General features: G+C 48.1%; 1 protein-coding gene across 6 annotated transcripts in view; it reads left to right on the forward strand.

Annotated features, from left to right (window-relative positions):
- The window catches only part of CEP170 (centrosomal protein 170), a 619,381-nt gene that overhangs the window by 379,271 nt on the left and 221,463 nt on the right, over window positions 1-18,647 (forward strand). For 5 of the 6 annotated variants that reach the window (XM_063917739.1, XM_063917738.1, XM_063917740.1 and 2 more), the window contains exon 9: window positions 12,825-13,435. In XM_063917739.1, coding sequence (XP_063773809.1) covers window positions 12,825-13,435 — 611 coding nt within the window. The remainder of the gene's footprint in view (window positions 1-12,824; window positions 13,436-18,647) is intronic. The other variant, XM_063917744.1, reaches the window with a different exon arrangement.

The raw sequence follows: 18,647 nt of genomic DNA on the forward strand, positions 1-18,647 counted from the left end.
ATAGTTATTGCCTAACTAAAGGCTAATTGTTTTGAGCCATCTATTCGAGAGGCTCAGTTGTTGTTCATACTGTTAACTGGGTATAGTATCACCAGTTGTACGGTGTGATTGGTGTGGCTGGTATGAGTCTTACCCGGGATTCCAAATCCTTTCCTTATTGTGTCAGCTCTTCCGGGCACAGTTTCCCTAACTGAGGTCTGGAGGAGGGGCATAGAGGGAGGAGCCAGTGCACACCAGGTAGTCCTAATTCTTTCTTAGAGTGCCCAGTCTCCTTCGGAGCCCGCTATTCCCCATGGTCCTTACGGAGTTCCCAGCATCCACTACGGACTACGAGAAATAGAATTACCGGTGAGTAAATTCTTATTTTTTTGCTAATTATGCAATTAAGATTCTACTCTGTTGGTTGATCACTGGGGTGGAGCAGACATGATGGGTATGACATTCTGATGGCATGTAGACGGTCCATCACAAATTTGCCTTATTACTCCCTTGTGAACAACCTAGTAGACAGAGATGGCTGGCAGTGTGTACAGACAGGAGTCTATATGGGGGAACTTTAGTCCTCTGAATCAACACAATGTGCTGTTCCGGAATAGCACGTTTTGTACGCTAGCATTGTAAGTTTTCGCTCCCTTGCAATACAGTTGTCTGCACTACTGTAACTGGTCGATGTGTGTGCAGCAGTGGACATTGAGAAGAATTATATTTCCCCATACGTGTAGTATTAGAGCTGGCCTAGAAATAGTTTAAATGCATCTTTCAACTTGGAGCTGTGTGAAGCGATTTAGATTGGTGTTTATCATCATTATTAATAAATCACTCATCTCTTTAGGGTAGACACAGATGTGTCCTCATACATCTTTGCTGCAGTCGTGCCCTCTTGGCACACCAGGTCCCATGAGACTCTGTTAGCGTCCAACATCTCTTATGTGTCATTTTCTCTAATGTCCTAGTGGATGCTGGGGACTCCGTAAGGACCATGGGGAATAGACGGGCTCCGCAGGAGACTGGGCACTCTAAAGAAAGCTTTAGTACTACCTGGTGTGCACTGGCTCCTCCCTCTTTGCCCCTCCTCCAGACCTCAGTTAGAATCTGTGTCCGGACAGAGCTGGGTGCTTTTAGTGAGCTCTCCTGAGCTTGCTAATAAGAAAGTATTTTAGTTAGGTTTTTTATTTTCAGAGAGCTTCTGCTGGCAACAGACTCTCTGCTACGTGGGACTAAGGGGAGAGAAGCAAACCTACTAACTGCGGCTAGGTTGCGCTTCTTAGGCTACTGGACACCATTAGCTCCAGAGGGTTCGAACACAGGACCTGACCTTGTCGTCCGTTCCCGGAGCCGCGGCGCCGTCCCCCTCGCAGAGCCAGAAGACAGAAGCCGGCAGAAGCAAGAAGACATCGAAATCGGCGGCAGAAGACTCCTGTCTTCACATGAGGTAGCGCACAGCACTGCAGCTGTGCGCCATTGTGCCCACACTAACCCACACACTCCGGTCACTGTAGGGTGCAGGGCGCAGGGGGGGGCGCCCTGGGCAGCAATTGATACCTCCTGGCAAAAGCAGCATATATACGGTTGGACACTGTTATATGCATGAGCCCCGACATTATTTTTATACAAATCGCGGGACAGAAGCCCGCCGCTGAGGGGGCGGGGCCTTCTTCCTCAGCACTCACCAGCGCCATTTTCTCTCCACAGCTCCGCTGAGAGGTAGCTCCCCAGGCTCTCCCCTGCAGATTCACGGTAGAAGGGTAAAAAAGAGAGGGGGGCACATAAATTTAGGCGCATTAATCATAATACAGCAGCTACTGGGTAAACACTAAGTTACTGTGTGATTCCTGGGTCATATAGCGCTGGGGTGTGTGCTGGCATACTTTCTCTCTGTCTCTCCAAAAGGCCTTGTGGGGGTCCTTTCCTCATTTAGAGCTTCCCCTGTGTGTGTGGTGTGTCGGTACGCGTGTGTCGACATGTTTGACGAAGAGGGCTATGTGGAGGCAGAGCAAGTGCAGATGAATGACGTGTCGCCACCGACGGTGCCGACACCTGATTGGATGGATATGTGGAAGGTGTTAAATGATAATGTAAACTCCTTGCATAAAAGGTTGGATAAAGCTGATACCTTGGGCCAGTCAGGGTCTCAACCCATGCCTGATCCTACAGCGCAGAGGCCCTCAGGGTCTCAAAAGCGCCCACTATCCAAAATGGTTGACACAGATGTCGACACGGATTCTGACTCCAGTGTCGACGACGATGATGCAAAATTGCAACCTAAAATGACTAAGGCCATCCGCTACATGATTATAGCGATGAAGGATGTTTTGCACATATCAGAGGTAAACCCTGTCCCTGACAAGAGGGTTTATATGTATGGGGAGAAAAAGCAAGAGGTGACTTTTCCCCCTTCACATGAGTTGAATGAGTTATGTGAAAGAGCGTGGGATTCCCCTGATAAGAAAGTGCTGATTTCCAAAAGGTTACTTATGGCGTACCCTTTCCCGCCAGCTGACAGGGTGCGCTGGGAATCCTCCCCTAGGGTAGATAAAGCTCTCACACGCTTATCTAAGAAGGTGGCCCTGCCGTCACAGGATACGGCCGCCCTAAAGGATCCTGCAGATAGGAAGCAGGAAAGTATCCTGAAATCGGTTTATACACATTCAGGGACTCTACTGAGGCCGGCAATTGCGTCGGCTTGGATGTGTAGTTCTGTAGCAGTGTGGACAGATAATCTGTCTGAGGAAATGGATACCTTAGACAGGGATACCATTATGCTGACCTTGGGGCATATAAAAGACACTGTCCTATATATGAGGGATGCCCAGAGGGACATTTGCCTACTGGGCTCTAGAATTAATGCAATGTCAATCTCTGCCAGGAGGGTCCTGTGTACTCGGCAGTGGACAGGTGATACCGACTCCAAAAAACACATGGAGGTGTTACCTTACAAGGGTGAGGAATTGTTTGGGGACGGTCTCTCGGACCTGGTTTCCACAGCTACTGCTGGGAAGTCAAACTTTTTGCCATATATTCCCTCACAACCTAAGAAAGCACCGTATTACCAAATGCAGTCCTTTCACTCGCAAAGAAGCAAAAAGGTCAGAGGTGCTTCCTTTCTTACCAGAGGCAGGGGTAGAGGAAAAAAGCTGCACCTTACAGCTAGTTCCCAGGAACAGAAGTCCTCCCCGGCTTCCACTAAATCCACCGCATGACGCTGGGGCTCCACGGGTGGAGCCAGGAGCGGTGGGGGCGCGTCTCCGACATTTCAGCCACCAGTGGGTTCGCTCACAAGTGGATCCCTGGGCTATACAGATTGTGCCTCAGGGATACAAGCTGGAATTCGAAGTGATGCCCCTCACCGTTACCTCAAATCGGCCCTGCCAGCTTCCCCCATAGAAAGGGAAGTAGTGGTAGCGGCAATTCACAAGATATTCCTCCAGCAGGTGGTGGTAAAGGTTCCCCTTCTTCAACAGGGAAAGGGATACTATTCCACAATGTTTGTGCTACCGAAACCGGACGGTTCGGTCAGACCCATATTAAATTTAAAGTACCTGAACATTTATCTGAAAAGATTCAAGTTCAAAATGGAATCGCTCAGAGCGGTCATTGCAAGCCTGGAAAAGGGGGATTTTATGGTGTCTCTGGACATCAAGGATGCTTACTTGCATGTCCCCATTTATCCGCCTCATCAGGAGTACCTCAGATTTGTGGTACAGGACTGTCATTACCAATTCCAGACGTTGCCGTTTGGGCTCTCCACGGCACCGAGAATATTTACCAAGGTAATGGCAGAAATGATGGTGATCCTGAGAAAGCAAGGAGTCACAGTTATCCCATACTTGGACGATCTCCTCATAAAGGCGAGGTCCAGAGAGCAGTTGCAGATCAGCGTAGCGCACTCTCAGGAAGTGTTGCAACAGCATGGCTGGATTCTGAATACCCCTTTTTAGGCATGATTCTGGACACAGACCAGAAGAAGGTGTTTCTCCCAGCGGAGAAGGCTCAAGAGCTAGTGACCCTAGTCAGAGACCTCTGAAAACCGAAACAGGTGTCGGTGCATCACTACACGCGAGTCCTGGGAAAGATGATGGCATCGTACGAAGCCATTCACTTCGGCAGGTTCCATGCGAGGATCTTTCAATGGGATCTGTTGGACAAATGGTCCGGATCGCATCTTCAGATGCATCGGCTGATCACCCTGTCCCCCAGGGCCAGGGTGTCTCTTCTGTGGTGGCTACAGAGTGCTCACCTTCTCGAGGGCCGCAGGTTCGGCATACAGGACTGGGTCCTGGTGACCACGGATGCGAGCCTCCGAGGTTGGGGGGCAGTCACTCGGGGAAGAAACTTCCAAGGGTTGTGGTCAAGTCAGGAGGCTTGTCTGCACATAAATATCCTGGAACTAAGGGCCATATACAACGCCCTGAGTCAAGCGGAGCCCCTGCTTTGCAACCAACCAGTGCTGATTCAGTCAGACAACATCACCGCGGTGGCTCATGTAAACCGCCAGGGCGGCACAAGAAGCAGAGTCGCGATGGCGGAAGCCACCAGGATTCTCCGGTGGGCGTAGAATCACGTGCAAGCACTGTCAGCAGTGTTCATTCCGGGGGTCGACAACTGGGAAGCAGACTTCCTCAGCAGGCACGACCTCCACCCGGGAGAGTGGGGACTTCATCAAGAAGTCTTCGCGCAGATTGTAGGTCGGTGGGAACTGCCACAGGTAGACATGATGGCATCCCGCCTCAACAAAAAACTACAAAGATATAGCGCCAGGTCAAGAGACCCTCAGGCGATAGCTGTGGACGCACTGGTAACACCGTGGGTATTCCAGTCGGTTTATGTGTTTCCTCCTCTTCCTCTCATACCCAAGGTACTGAGAATCGTAAGACGATACTAATTGTTCCAGATTGGCCAAGAAGGACTTGGTACCCGGAACTGGAACTGCAAGAAATGCTCACAGAGGACCCGTGGCCTCTATCTCTCAGACAGGACCTGTTGCAACAGGGACCCTGTCTGTTCCAAGACATACCGTGGCTGCGTTTGACGGCATGGCGGTTGAACGCCGGATCCTAGCGGAAAAAGGCATTCCGGAGGAAGTTATTCCTACGCTGATAAAAGCTAGGAAGGACGTGACAGCAAAGCATTATCACCGCATATGGCGAAAATATGTTGCTTGGTGTGAGGCCAGGAAGGCCCCTACAGAGGAATTCCAGCTGGGCAGGTTTCTGCACTTTCTACAGTCTGGAGTGACTATGGGCTTGAAGTTGGGATCCATAAAGGTCCAGATTTCGGCCCTATCCATTTTCTTTCAAAAGGAACTGGCTTCTCTTCCTGAAGTTCAGACGTTTGTTAAGGGAGTGGTGCATATTCAGCCCCCTTTTGTGCCACCAGTGGCACCTTGGGATCTCAACGTGGTGTTGGGTTTCCTGAAATCCCACTGGTTTGAGCCACTTAAGACCGTGGAGCTGAAGTATCTCACGTGGAAAGTGGTCATGCTATTGGCCTTAGCCTCGGCTAGGCGTGTGTCAGAATTGTCGGCTTTGTCATGTAAAAGCCCCTATCTGGTTTTCCATATGGACAGGGCAGAATTACGGACTCGTCCTCAATTTCTGCCAAAGGTGGTGTCATCTTTTCATTTGAACCAACCTATAGTGGTGCCTGCGGCTATTTGTGACTTGGAGGATTCCAAGTTCCTTGATGTAGTCAGGGCTTTGAAGATTTATGTAGCCAGGACGGCTGGAGTCAGAAAAACTGACTCGCTGTTTATCCTGTATGCCCCCAACAAGTTGGGTGCTCCTGCTTCAAAGCAAACCATTGCCCGCTGGATCTGTAACACGATTAAGCAGGCTCATTCTGCGGCTGGATTGCCGCATCCAAAATCAGTAAAAGCCCATTCCACAAGGAAGGCGGGCTCTTCTTGGGCGGCTGCCCGAGGGGTCTCGGCATTACAGCTTTGCCGAGCTGCTACTTGGTCGGGTTCAAACACATTTGCAAAATTCTACAAGTTTGATACCCTGGCTGAGGAGGACCTTGTGTTTGCCTATTTGGTGCTGCAGAGTCATCCGCACTCTCCCGCCCGTTTGGGAGCTTTGGTATAATCCCCATGGTCCTTACGGAGTCCCCTTCATCCACTAGGACGTTAGAGAAAATAAGATTTTACTCACCGGTAAATCTATTTCTCGTAGTCCGTAGTGGATGCTGGGCGCCCGTCCCAAGTGCGGACTTTCTGCAATACGTGTATATAGTTATTGCTTAATAAAGGGTTATGTTATGTTGGCATCCATTGTTTGATGCCCTGTTGTTGTTCATACTGTTGACTGGATAAGTGTATCACAAGTTATACGGTGTGATTGGTGTGGCTGGTATGAGTCTTACCCGGGATTCCAAATCCTTTCCTTATAATGTCAGCTCTTCCGGGCACAGTTTCCTTAACTGAGGTCTGGAGGAGGGGCATAGAGGGAGGAGCCAGTGCACACCAGGTAGTACTAAATCTTTCTTTAGAGTGCCCAGTCTCCTGCGGAGCTTGTCTATTCCTCATGGTCCTTACGGAGTCCCCAGCATCCACTACGGACTACGAGAAATAGATTTACCGGTGAGTAAAATCTAATTTCTCTATCGTCCTAGTGGATGCTGGGGTTCCTGAAAGGACCATGGGGAATAGCGGCTCCGCAGGAGACAGGGCACAAAAGTAAAGCTTTCCGATCAGGTGGTGTGCACTGGCTCCTCCCCCTATGACCCTCCTCCAAGCCAGTTAGATTTTTGTGCCCGGCCGAGAAGGGTGCAATCTAGGTGGCTCTCCTAAAGAGCTGCTTAGAAAAGTTTAGCTTAGGTTTTTTATTTTACAGTGAGTCCTGCTGGCAACAGGATCACTGCAACGAGGGACTTAGGGGAGAAGAAGTGAACTCACCTGCGTGCAGGATGGATTGGCTTCTTGGCTACTGGACATCAGCTCCAGAGGGACGATCACAGGTACAGCCTGGATGGTCACCGGAGCCTTGCCGCCGGCCCCCTTGCAGATGCTGAAATAAGAAGAGGTCCAGAATCGGCGGCAGAAGACTCCTCAGTCTTCTAAAGGTAGCGCACAGCACTGCAGCTGTGCGCCATTTTCCTCTCAGCACACTTCACACGGCAGTCACTGAGGGTGCAGGGCGCTGGGAGGGGGGCGCCCTGGGAGGCAAATGAAAACCTATTTTGGCTAAAAATACCTCACATATAGCCTCCGGAGGCTATATGGAGATATTTAACCCCTGCCAGAATCCGTTAAGAGCGGGAGACGAGGCCGCCGAAAAAGGGGCGGGGCCTATCTCCTCAGCACACAGCGCCATTTTCCCTCACAGAAAGGCTGGAGGGAAGGCTCCCAGGCTCTCCCCTGCACTGCACTACAGAAACAGGGTTAAAACAGAGAGGGGGGGCACTAATTTGGCGTTAGAAATATATAAAAAAAAGATGCTATAAGGGAAAACACTTATATAAGGTTGTCCCTATATAATTATAGCGTTTTTGGTGTGTGCTGGCAAACTCTCCCTCTGTCTCTCCAAAGGGCTAGTGGGTCCTGTCCTCTATCAGAGCATTCCCTGTGTGTGTGCTGTGTGTCGGTACGTGTGTGTCGACATGTAGGAGGACGATGTTGGTGAGGAGGCGGAGCAATTGCCTGTAATGGTGATGTCACTCTCTAGGGAGTCGACACCGGAATGGATGGCTTATTTAGGGAATTACGTGATAATGTCAACACGCTGCAAGGTCGGTTGACGACATGAGACGGCCGACAAACAATTAGTACCGGTCCAGACGTCTCAAAAACACCGTCAGGGGTTTTAAAACGCCCGTTTACTTTAGTCGGTCGACACAGACACAGACAGGGACACTGAATCCAGTGTCGACGGTGAATAAACAAACGTATTCCTTATTAGGGCCACACGTTAAAGGCAATGAAGGAGGTGTTACATATTTCTGATACTACAAGTACCACAAAAGAGGGTATTATGTGGGATGTGAAAAAACTACCATAGTTTTTCCTGAATCAGATAAATTAAATAAAGTGTGTGATGATGCGTGGGTTCCCCCCGATAGAAAATTATGGGCGGTATACCCTTTCCCGCCAGAAGTTAGGGCGCGTTGGGAAACACCCCTTAGGGTGGATAAGGCGCTCACACGCTTATCAAAACAAGTGGCGGTACCATCTATAGATAGGGCCGTCCTCAAGGACCAGCTGACAGGAGGCTGGAAAATATCATAAAAAGTATATACACACATACTGGTGTTATACTGCGACCAGCGATCGCCTCAGCCTGGATGTGCAGAGCTGGGGTGGCTTGGTCGGATTCCCTGACTAAAAATATTGATACCCTTGACAGGGACAGTATTTTATTGACTATAGAGCATTTAAAGGATGCATTTCTATATATGCGAGATGCACAGAGGGATATTTGCACTCTGGCATCAAGAGTAAATGCGATGTCCATAACTGCCAGAAGATGTTATGGACACGACAGTGGTCAGGTGATGCAGATTCCAAACGGCACAAAGGTGTATTGCCGTATAAAGGAAGAGGAGTTATTTGGGGTCGGTCCATCGGACCTGGTGGCCACGGCAACTGCTGGAAAATCCACCGTTTTTACCCTAAGTCACATCTCTGCAGAAAAAGACACCGTCTTTTCAGCCTCAGTCCTTTCGTCCCTATAAGATCATATCTGCCCAGGGATAGAGGAAAGGGAAGAAGACTGCAGCAGGCAGCCCATTCCCAGGAACAGAAGCGTTCCACCGCTTCTGACAAGTTCTCAGCATGGCGCTGAGACCGTACAGGACCCCTGGATCCTACAAGTAGTATCCCAGGGGTACAGATTGGAATGTCGAGACGTTTCCCCTTCGCAGGCTCCTGAAGTCTGCTTTACCAAGGTCTCCCTCCGACAAGGAGGCAGTATGGGAAAAAATTCACAAGCTGTATTCCCAGCAGGTGATAATTAAATTACCCCTCCTACTACAAGAAAAGGGGTATTATTCCACACTATATTGTGGTACTGAAGCCAGAAGGCTAGGTGAGACTTATTCTAAATCTAAAAAATTTTTGAACACTTACAAAGGTTCAAATCAAGATGGAGTCACTCAGAGCAGTGATAACGAACAGGAAGAAGGGGACTATATAGTGTCCCGGGACATCAGGGATGCTTACCTCTATGTCCCAAAATTTGCCCTTCTCACTAAGGGTACCTCAGGTTCGTGGTGCAGAACTGTCACTATCAGTTTCAGACGCTGCCGTTTGGATTGTCCACGGCACCCCGGGTCTTTACTAAGGTAATGGCCGAAATGATGATTCTTCTTCGAAGAAAAGGCGTCTTAATTATCCCTTACTTGGACGATCTCCTGATAAGGGCATAGTCCAGGGAACAGTTGGAGGTAGGAGTAGCACTATCTCTGATACTGCTACAACAGCACGGGTGGATTCTAAATATTCCAAAATCGCAGCTGATCCCGACGACACGTCTGCTGTGCCTAGGGATGATTCTGGACACAGTCCAGAAAAAGGTGTTTCTCCCGAAAGAGAAAGCCAGGGAGTTATCCGAGCTAGTCAGGAACCTCCTAAAAACAGTGCATCATTGCACAAGGGTCCTGGTAGAAAATGGTGGCTTCCTACGAAGCAATTCCATTCGGCAGATTTCACGCAAGAACTTTTCAGTGGGATCTGCTGGACAAATGGTCCGGATCGCATCTTCAGATGCGTCAGCGGATAACCCTATATCCAAGGACAAGGGTGTCTCTCCTGTGGTGGTTATAGAGTGCTCATCTTCTAGAGGGCCGCAGATTCGGCATTCAGGATTGGATGCTGGTGACCACGGAGCCCAGCCCGAGAGGCTGGGGGGCAGTCACACAAGGAAAAAATTTCCAGGGAGTGTGATCAAGTCTGGAGACTTTTCTCCACATAAATATACTGGAGCTAAGGGTAAATTTATAATGCTCTAAGCTTAGCAAGACCTCTGCTTCAAGGTCAGCCGGTATTGATCCAGTGGGAAAAACATCACGGCAGTCGCCCACGTAAACAGACAGGGCGACACAAGAAGCAGGAGGGCAATGGCAAAAACTGCAAGGACTTTTCGCTGGGCGGAAAATCATGTGATAGCACTGTCAGCAGTGTTTCATCCCGGGAATGGAAACTGGGAAGCAGACTTCCTCAGCAGGCACGACCTCCACCCGGGAGAGTGGAAACTTCATCGGGAAGTTTTTTCCACATGATTGTAAACCGTTGGGAAATACCAAAGGTGGACATGATGGCGTCCCGTCTGAACAAAAAAAAAAAAAAAAACGGGACAGGTATTGCGCCAGGTCAAGAGACCCTCAGGCAATAGCTGTGGACGTTCTGGTAACACCGTGGGTGTACCAGTCGGTGTATGTGTTCCCTCCTCTGCTTCTCATACCTAAGGTGCTGAGAATTATAAGACGTAGAGGAGTAAGAACTATACTCATGGCTCCGGATTGGCCAAGAAGGACTTGGTACCCGGAACTTCAAGAGATGTTTACAGAGGTCTTATGGCCTCTGCCGCTAAGAAGGGACTTGCTTCAGCAAGTACCATGTCTGTTCCAAGACTTACCGCAGCTGCGTTTGTTGGCATGGCGGTGGAACGCCGGATCCTAAGGGAAAAAGGCATTCCGGAAGAGGTCATTCCTACCCTGGTCAAAGCCAGAAAGGAGGTGACCGCACAACATTATCACCACATGTGGCGAAAATATGTTGCGTGGTGTGAGGCCAGGAAGGCCCCACAAAGAAATTTCAACTCGGTCGATTCCTGCATTTCCTGCAAACAGGAGTGTCTATGGGCCTCAAATTGGGGTCCATTAAGGTTCAAATTTCGGCCCTGTCAATTTTCTTCCAGAAAGAATTGGCTTCAGTTCCTGAAGTCCAGAACTTTGTCAAGGGAGTATTGCATATACAACCCTCTTTTGTGCCTCCAGTGGCACTGTGGGATCTCAACGTAGTTCTGGGATTCTTCAAATCACATTGGTTTAAAACCAGTCAAATCTGTGGATTTGAAGCATCTCACATGAAAAGTGACCATGTTCTTGGCCCTGGCCTGGACCAGGCGAGTGTCAAATTGGTGGTTTTTTTCTCAAAAAAGCCCATATTTGTTTGTCCATTCGGACAGGGCAGAGCTGCGGACTCGTCCCCAGTTCTCTCCCTAAGGTGGTGTCAGTGTTTCACCTGAACCAGCTTATTGTGGTGCCTTGCACCTACTAGGGACTTGGAGGACTCCAAGTTGCTAGATGTTGTCAGGGCCCTGAAAATATAGGTTCCAGGACGGCTGGAGTCAGGAAAACTGACTTGCTGTTATCCTGTATGCACCCAACAAACTGGGTGCTCTTGCTTTTAAGCAGACTATTGCTAGTTGGATGTGTAATACAATTCAGCTTGCACATTCTGTGGCAGGCCTGCCACAGCCAAAATATGTAAATGCCCATTCCACAAGGAAGGTGGGCTCATCTTGGGCGGCTGCCCGAGGGGTCTCGGCTTTACAACTTTGCCGAGCGGTTATTTAGTCAGGGGCAAACACGTTTGTAAAATCCTACAAATTTGATACCCTGGCTAAGGAGGACCTGGAGTTCTCTCATTCGGTGCTGCAGAGTCATCCGCACTCTCCCGCCCGTTTGGGAGCTTTGGTATAATCCCCATGGTCCTTTCAGGAACCCCAGCATCCACTAGGACGATAGAGAAAATAAGAATTTACTTACCGATAATTCTATTTCTCGGAGTCCGTAGTGGATGCTGGGCGCCCATCCCAAGTGCGGATTATCTGCAATACTTGTACATAGTTACAAAAATCGGGTTATTATTGTTGTGAGCCATCTTTTCAGAGGCTCCGCTGTTATCATACTGTTAACTGGGTTTAGATCACAAGTTGTACGGTGTGATTGGTGTGGCTGGTATGAGTCTTACCCGGGATTCAAAATTCCTCCCTTATTGTGTACGCTCGTCCGGGCACAGTACCTAACTGGCTTGGAGGAGGGTCATAGGGGGAGGAGCCAGTGCACACCACCTGATCGGAAAGCTTTACTTTTGTGCCCTGTCTCCTGCGGAGCCGCTATTCCCCATGGTCCTTTCAGGAACCCCAGCATCCACTACGGACTCCGAGAAATAGAATTATCGGTAAGTAAATTCTTATTTTTTTTTTTTATAAAAATGTGTCTTAGACGCAACGCAATGCAGCTTGGACACACCAGGGGGGAAATTTACTAAGGTGGGAGATTTTTAGAACTAGTGATGTTGCCCATAGCAACCAATCAGATTATATCTATTATCTGCTAGAAGCAGCTAGATAAATGGTAAGTAGAATCTGATTGGTTGCCATGGGCAACATCACCAGTTCTAAAAATCTCCCACCTTAGTTAATTTACCCCCAGGTGTCTTTGTTGATTCATTTTATATGCTACATTTGTAAATCTGTGTGCGGCAGTCTATGAATCTGCATACAAATTGCTATGCTGCTATGTTGTGCTTCATATACAGTCACACACAGATATAAGTATTACATATGTAATTAATCAGCACAGTCTCCTTGTGCGTCCTAGTCACATTGCGTTGCATCCAATATGCATTTTTGGCAAAAAGATGCCTGCCGCTACCAGAGTTGCATGAGATCTGTCAGCTGACTCGTGACATGCATCTGCTGCTGCATGGAGTATTGAGGCTAGATGTAAGAGGACACGTGTATATTTTATTGTGTTAAGGTTTTTGAAATTAGAATTTAAGAAATCTGTTTTTCATCAAATATGTACAGACCCATTAAAGTGAATGTCTACATTAAGGGCACATCTCTTAATATTAATTTTGCATATTTTAATTGTCTCTTTAGGCAACAAACATGAAGATGGGACTCAGAGTGACTATGAAAATGGTGCATCTCTTAAGCGCATAAACAAAATCACCAATTTACAAGATCATGCGAGACAGAGAAATTTAGAGCAGAGAAAGTTGGATCAGAAAATTCAGACTGGGAGAAAGCAGCAAGATACTGCGAGTCAAACTGCATTCCTAATCGAGTTTTTGGATGATGATCATCCAAGAAAGAGACGTTCATATTCTTTCTCTCTAAACGCCAGCGCTACAGGCCCAGAAGCACCATATCCTATTCCACAGTCAAGAATAGAGAAAGTAAAAGCTGCATCCGCTGATCCAAAAGGTTTATTATTAGGTCTGCAGTCTGGGTCGTCATCTCACAGGGTAATTCATAGCACACAGCATGCAAAATTGCTGCTGAAACAGAAATCTGAAGAACCTTGTACATCTTTATTATTTTCACAAAATGTTTTATTGAGAAGTTCAGGAAGTCTTGGACATCGGCCAACAAATAAACGCGTTACTCCTCACAACGCTGATTTGTCGCCTGTGGAAAAAGATTATATTGATAGTCAGCTTGATGACAACACAAACGCCAAAGAGGAGGTTAGCCCACCAGAAGCAAAGGTAGTGCAAATATAAAAACTGGGAATGACAACTAGATGTTAAAAGTAAAACTTTTGTTCAACAGTGTTGGACAGTAGCACAATTTATACTTCCATAGGATTTCGGATGATGGCATCTGATACAGAAATGCTTCAGTAAAATGTGGTCGGAAAAATGTGTTTGTGAAATTGATGCTGATCACATAGCATTATGTGGTAAACAGATAAGGTAAATAAGGTAGCTGTAATAACCTCGTTCATATAGAGGTGCATTTGACACTGAATCAGATGCTTGATATCACCTCACTGTCTTGTTGCTTTTGCAGTATGCGGAACCACAAATTGAAAAATATACCTAGCGCTAATCACACAAATAAATGAAGTTAAATTGTAAATATAAATATATTAATCTACAGCATTACCCAAAATAGGGAAACATTTGTAAACCACAAATTGGTAATGCACTAATAAATACATATACTTAATTGGTAATAAAATATAACTGGACTATTAACTAAAATCTAGTATTATAAAATTGCATAAACATACAGTATGTTATACAATCATTTACTTAGCGTATAAAAAACCTCTGTATAAAATCATTTGTTCAACTTCTGTCTCATAAAGTGCAAAAATGTTCATTTATTTTTATCAAACCTGTGGGTCTATAAGTCAATATACTTTATATCCAGCTGATGGTGTCTAGTGATCTCCAAATAGCAAAGGTTTACAAAGTGACTGTCTGTTAACCAGTATTATACTGATCATGATGTCAAAACACACATGCACAGTTGACATATGTATGTCCACTTTCTATAATCAACAGCAATTAATATCCAGTATTTGGTATAAGCAGCCAGTTTACACAAGGGAACTGCCAGCTGCAGTGGATATACATGAAGAGTTTCTGTATGGAGATCACCTGGATACAAAGTTTATTGACTTAAAAGACCCGCAGGAGCTTTGATACAAATGTATGAACATTGTTGCACTTTGAGATAGAAGTTGAACAATAGATTTTATATTGTGTTTTTAATATTCTGAGCAAATAATAAGTGTACTGTATAACATAAATTAGGTTTATGCAATTGTATAATAGTATCATTAGTTAATAAATGTAATTAATGTTATTGCACTCCACTTATATTTCTCTGACGTCCTAGTGGATGCTGGGAACTCCGTAAGGACCATGGGGAATAGACGGGCTCCGCAGGAGACTGGGCACTCTAAAGAAAAGATTAGGTACTATCTGGTGTGCACTGGCTCCTCCCTTTATGCCCCTCCTCCAGACCTCAGTTAGAATCTGTGCCCGGCCAGAGCTGGGTGCTCCTAGTGGGCTCTCCTGAGCTTACTAGTAAAGAAAGTATTTATTAGGTTTTTTATTTTCAGTGAGCTTCTGCTGGCAACAGACTCACTGCTACGTGGGACTAAGGGGAGAGAAGCAAACCTACCTGCTTGCAGCTAGCTTGTGCTTCTTAGGCTACTGGACACCATTAGCTCCAGAGGGTTCGAACACAGGCACCTGTCCTCGATCGTCCGTTCCCGGAGCCGCGCCGCCGTCCCCCTTGCAGAGCCAGAAGAACAGAAGCTTGAAGACGACGAAATCGGCGGCAGAAGACTCCTGTCTTCATTTAAGGTAGCGCACAGCACCGCAGCTGTGCGCCATTGCTCCCAGCACACTTACACACTCCGGTCACTGTAGGGTGCAGGGCACTGGGGGGGGGGGGGGGGGGCGCCCTGGGCAGCAATTGAAGTACCTTTTGGCAATAAAAATACATATATACAGTCTGGCACTGTATATATGTAAAAACCCCCGCCATTTTTTTACACAGAAAGCGGGACAGAAGCCCGCCACTGAGGGGGCGGGGCCTTCTTCCTCAGCACACCAGCGCCATTTTTTCTTCACAGCTCCACTGGAAGGACGCTCCCCAGGCTCTCCCCTGCAGTATCCAGGTACAAGAAGGGTAAAAAAGACAGGGGGGGCACATAAATTTAGGCGCAAATAAAACATATAAGGCAGCTATTGGGTAATCACTTATTATAAGTGAAAATCCCTGTGTTATATAGCGCTGTGGTGTGTGCTGGCATACTCTCTCTCTGTCTCCCCAAAGGACTTTGTGGGGTTCTGTCCTCAGTCTGAGCATTCCCTGTGTGTGTGTGCGGTGTGTCGGTACGGATGTGTCGACATGTTTGATGAGGAGGGTTACGTGGAGGCGGAGCAAGGGCAGATAAGTGTGGTGTCGCCCCCGTCGGGGCCGACACCTGATTGGATGGATATGTGGAAGGTCTTAAAAGACAATGTCAACTCCTTACATAAAAGGTTTGATGACGCTGCAGCCTTGGGACAGCCGGGGTCTCAGCCCGCGCCTGCCCAGGCGACTCAGAAACCGTCAGGGGCTCATAAACGCCCTCTATCTCAGATGGTTGACACAGATGTCGACACGGAGTCCGACTCCAGTGTCGACGATGATGAGGCACATTTACAGTCTAAAATGACCATGGCCATCCGATACATGATTATTGCAATGAAAGATGTATTACACATTTCTGAGATTAACCCTGTTAATACCAAGAGGGTTTATATGTTTGGGGAGAAAAAGCAGCCAGTGACTTTTCCCCCATCTGATGAATTATGTGAAGAAGCGTGGAGTTCCCCTGATAAGAAACTAGTGATTTCTAAGAGGTTACTGATGGCGTACCCTTTCCCGCCAACGGACAGGTTACGTTGGGAAACATCCCCTAGGGTGGACAAGGCGCTGACACGCTTATCTAAAAAGGTGGCCCTGCCGTCTCAGGATACGGCCGCCCTAAAGGAGCCTGCGGATAGAAAGCAGGAAGCTATCCTGAAGTCAGTGTACACACACTCTGGTACTCTACTGAGACCTGCTTTTGCTTCAGCCTGGATGTGTAGTGCTCTAGCAGCATGGACAGATACTCTGTCAGACGACATAGATTCCCTCGACAGGGATACTGTTTTGCTAACCCTGGGCCATATAAAAGACGTCGTCTTATATATGCGGGATGCTCAGATGGACATTTGCCTGCTGGGCTCTAGAAGAGATGCTGATTCTAAAAAACACATGGAGGTTTTGCCTTATAAGGGTGAGGAATTGTTTGGGACGGTCTATCGGACCTCGTTTCCACAGCGACAGCTGGAAAGTCGACTTTCTTGCCTCAGGTTTCCTCACAGCCTAAGAAAGCACCGTATTATCAAATGCAGTCCTTTCGTTCTCAGAAAGGCAAGAGGGTCAGGGGCGCATCCTTTCTTGCCAGAGGCTGGGGTAGAGGTAAGAAGCTGCACCATGCAGCCAGTTCCCAGGAACAAAAGTCCTCCCCTTCTTCCACTAAGTCCACCGCATGACATTGGGGCTCCACAGGCGGAGCCAGGTGCGGTGGGGGCGCGTCTCCGAAACTTAAGCAACCAGTGGGTTCGCTCACAGGTGGATCTCTGGGCTGTACAAATTGTATCTCAGGGATACAAGCTGGAATTCGAAGCGACTCCCCCCCGCCGTTACCTCAAATCAGCCTTGCCAGCTTCCCCCATGGAAAGGGAGGTAGTACTGGCGGCAATTCACAAGCTGTACCTCCAGCAAGTGATTGTCAGGGTCCCCCTCCTTCAACAGGGGAAGGGGTTACTATTCCACACTGTTTTTGGTACCGAAACAGGATGGTTCGGTGAGACCCATTCTGTATTTATAATCCTTGAACACTTATATAAAGAAATTCAAGTTCAAAATGGAATCGCTCAGAGCGGTTATTGCAAGCCTGGAAGAGGGGGATTTTATGGTGTCGCTGGACATCAAGGATGCTTACTTGCATGTCCCCATTTACCCACTTCACCAGGGGTACCTCAGGTTTGTGGTACAGGACTGTCATTACCAGTTCCAGACGTTGCCGTTTGGCCTGTCCACGGCACCGAGGATATTTACCAAGGTTATGGCCGAAATGATGATACTCCTTCGGAAGAAGGGAGTTATAGTTATCCCGTACTTGGACGATCTCCTCAAAAAGGCGAGGTCCAAAGAGCAGTTGTTGATCAGCGTAGCACTCTCTCAGGAAGTGTTGCAACAGCACGGCTGGATTCTGAATGTTCCAAAGTCGCAGCTGATTCCTACGACGCGTCTGCTTTTCCTGGGCATGATTCTGGACACAGAACAGAAGAAGGTGTTTCTCCCGGTGGAGAAGGCCCAGGAATTAGCATCTCTGGTCAGGGACCTCCTGAAACCAAAACAGGTATCGGTGCATCACTGCACGCGAGTCCTGGGAAAGATGGTGGCTTCATACGAAGCCATTCCCTTCGGCAGGTTCCATGCAAGGATCTTTCAGTGGGATCTGTTGGATAAGTGGTCCGGATCGCATCTTCAGATGCATCGGCTGATCACCCTGTCCCCAAGGGCCAGGGTGTCTCTTCTGTGGTGGCTTCAGAGTGCTCACCTTCTCGAGGGCCGCAGGTTCGGCATACAGGACTGGGTCCTGGTGACCACGGATGCAAGCCTCCGAGGATTGGGGGCAGTCACTCAGGGAAGAAACTTCCAAGGGCTGTGGTCAAGTCTGGAGATTTCTCTACACATAAATATACTGGAACTAAGGGCCATTTACAACGCCCTGAGTCAAGCAGAGCCCCTGCTTCGAAACCAGCCAGTGCTGATTCAGTCAGACAACATCACGGCGGTCGCCCATGTAAACCGCCAGGGCGGCACAAGAAGCAGGATGGCAATGGCGGAAGCCACAAAGATTCTTCGGTGGGCGGAGAATCACGTGCAAGCACTGTCAGCAGTGTTCATTCCGGGAGTGGACAACTGGGAAGCAGACTTCCTCAGCAGACACGACCTCCACCCGGGAGAGTGGGGACTTCATCAAGAAGTTTTCACACAGATTGCAAAGCGATGGGAACTGCCACAGGTGGACATGATGGCGTCCCGCCTCAACAAAAAGCTAAAAAGATATTGCGCCAGGTCAAGGGACCCTCAGGCGATAGCTGTGGACGCCCTAGTAACACCGTGGGTGTACCAGTCGGTATATGTGTTTCCTTCTCTTCCTCTCATACCCAAGGTAGTGAGAATAGTAAGAAAGAGTGGAATAAGAACAATACTCATTGTTCCGGATTGGCCAAAAAGGACTTGGTACCCGGAACTGCAAGAAATGCGCACAGAGGACCCATGGCCTCTGCCTCTCAGACAGGACCTGCTGCAACAAGGGCCCTGTCTGTTCCAAGACTTACCGCGGCTGCGTTT

Source organism: Pseudophryne corroboree, chromosome 4, assembly GCF_028390025.1.
Source record: "Pseudophryne corroboree isolate aPseCor3 chromosome 4, aPseCor3.hap2, whole genome shotgun sequence".
Classification (NCBI taxonomy): Eukaryota; Metazoa; Chordata; class Amphibia; order Anura; family Myobatrachidae; genus Pseudophryne; species Pseudophryne corroboree.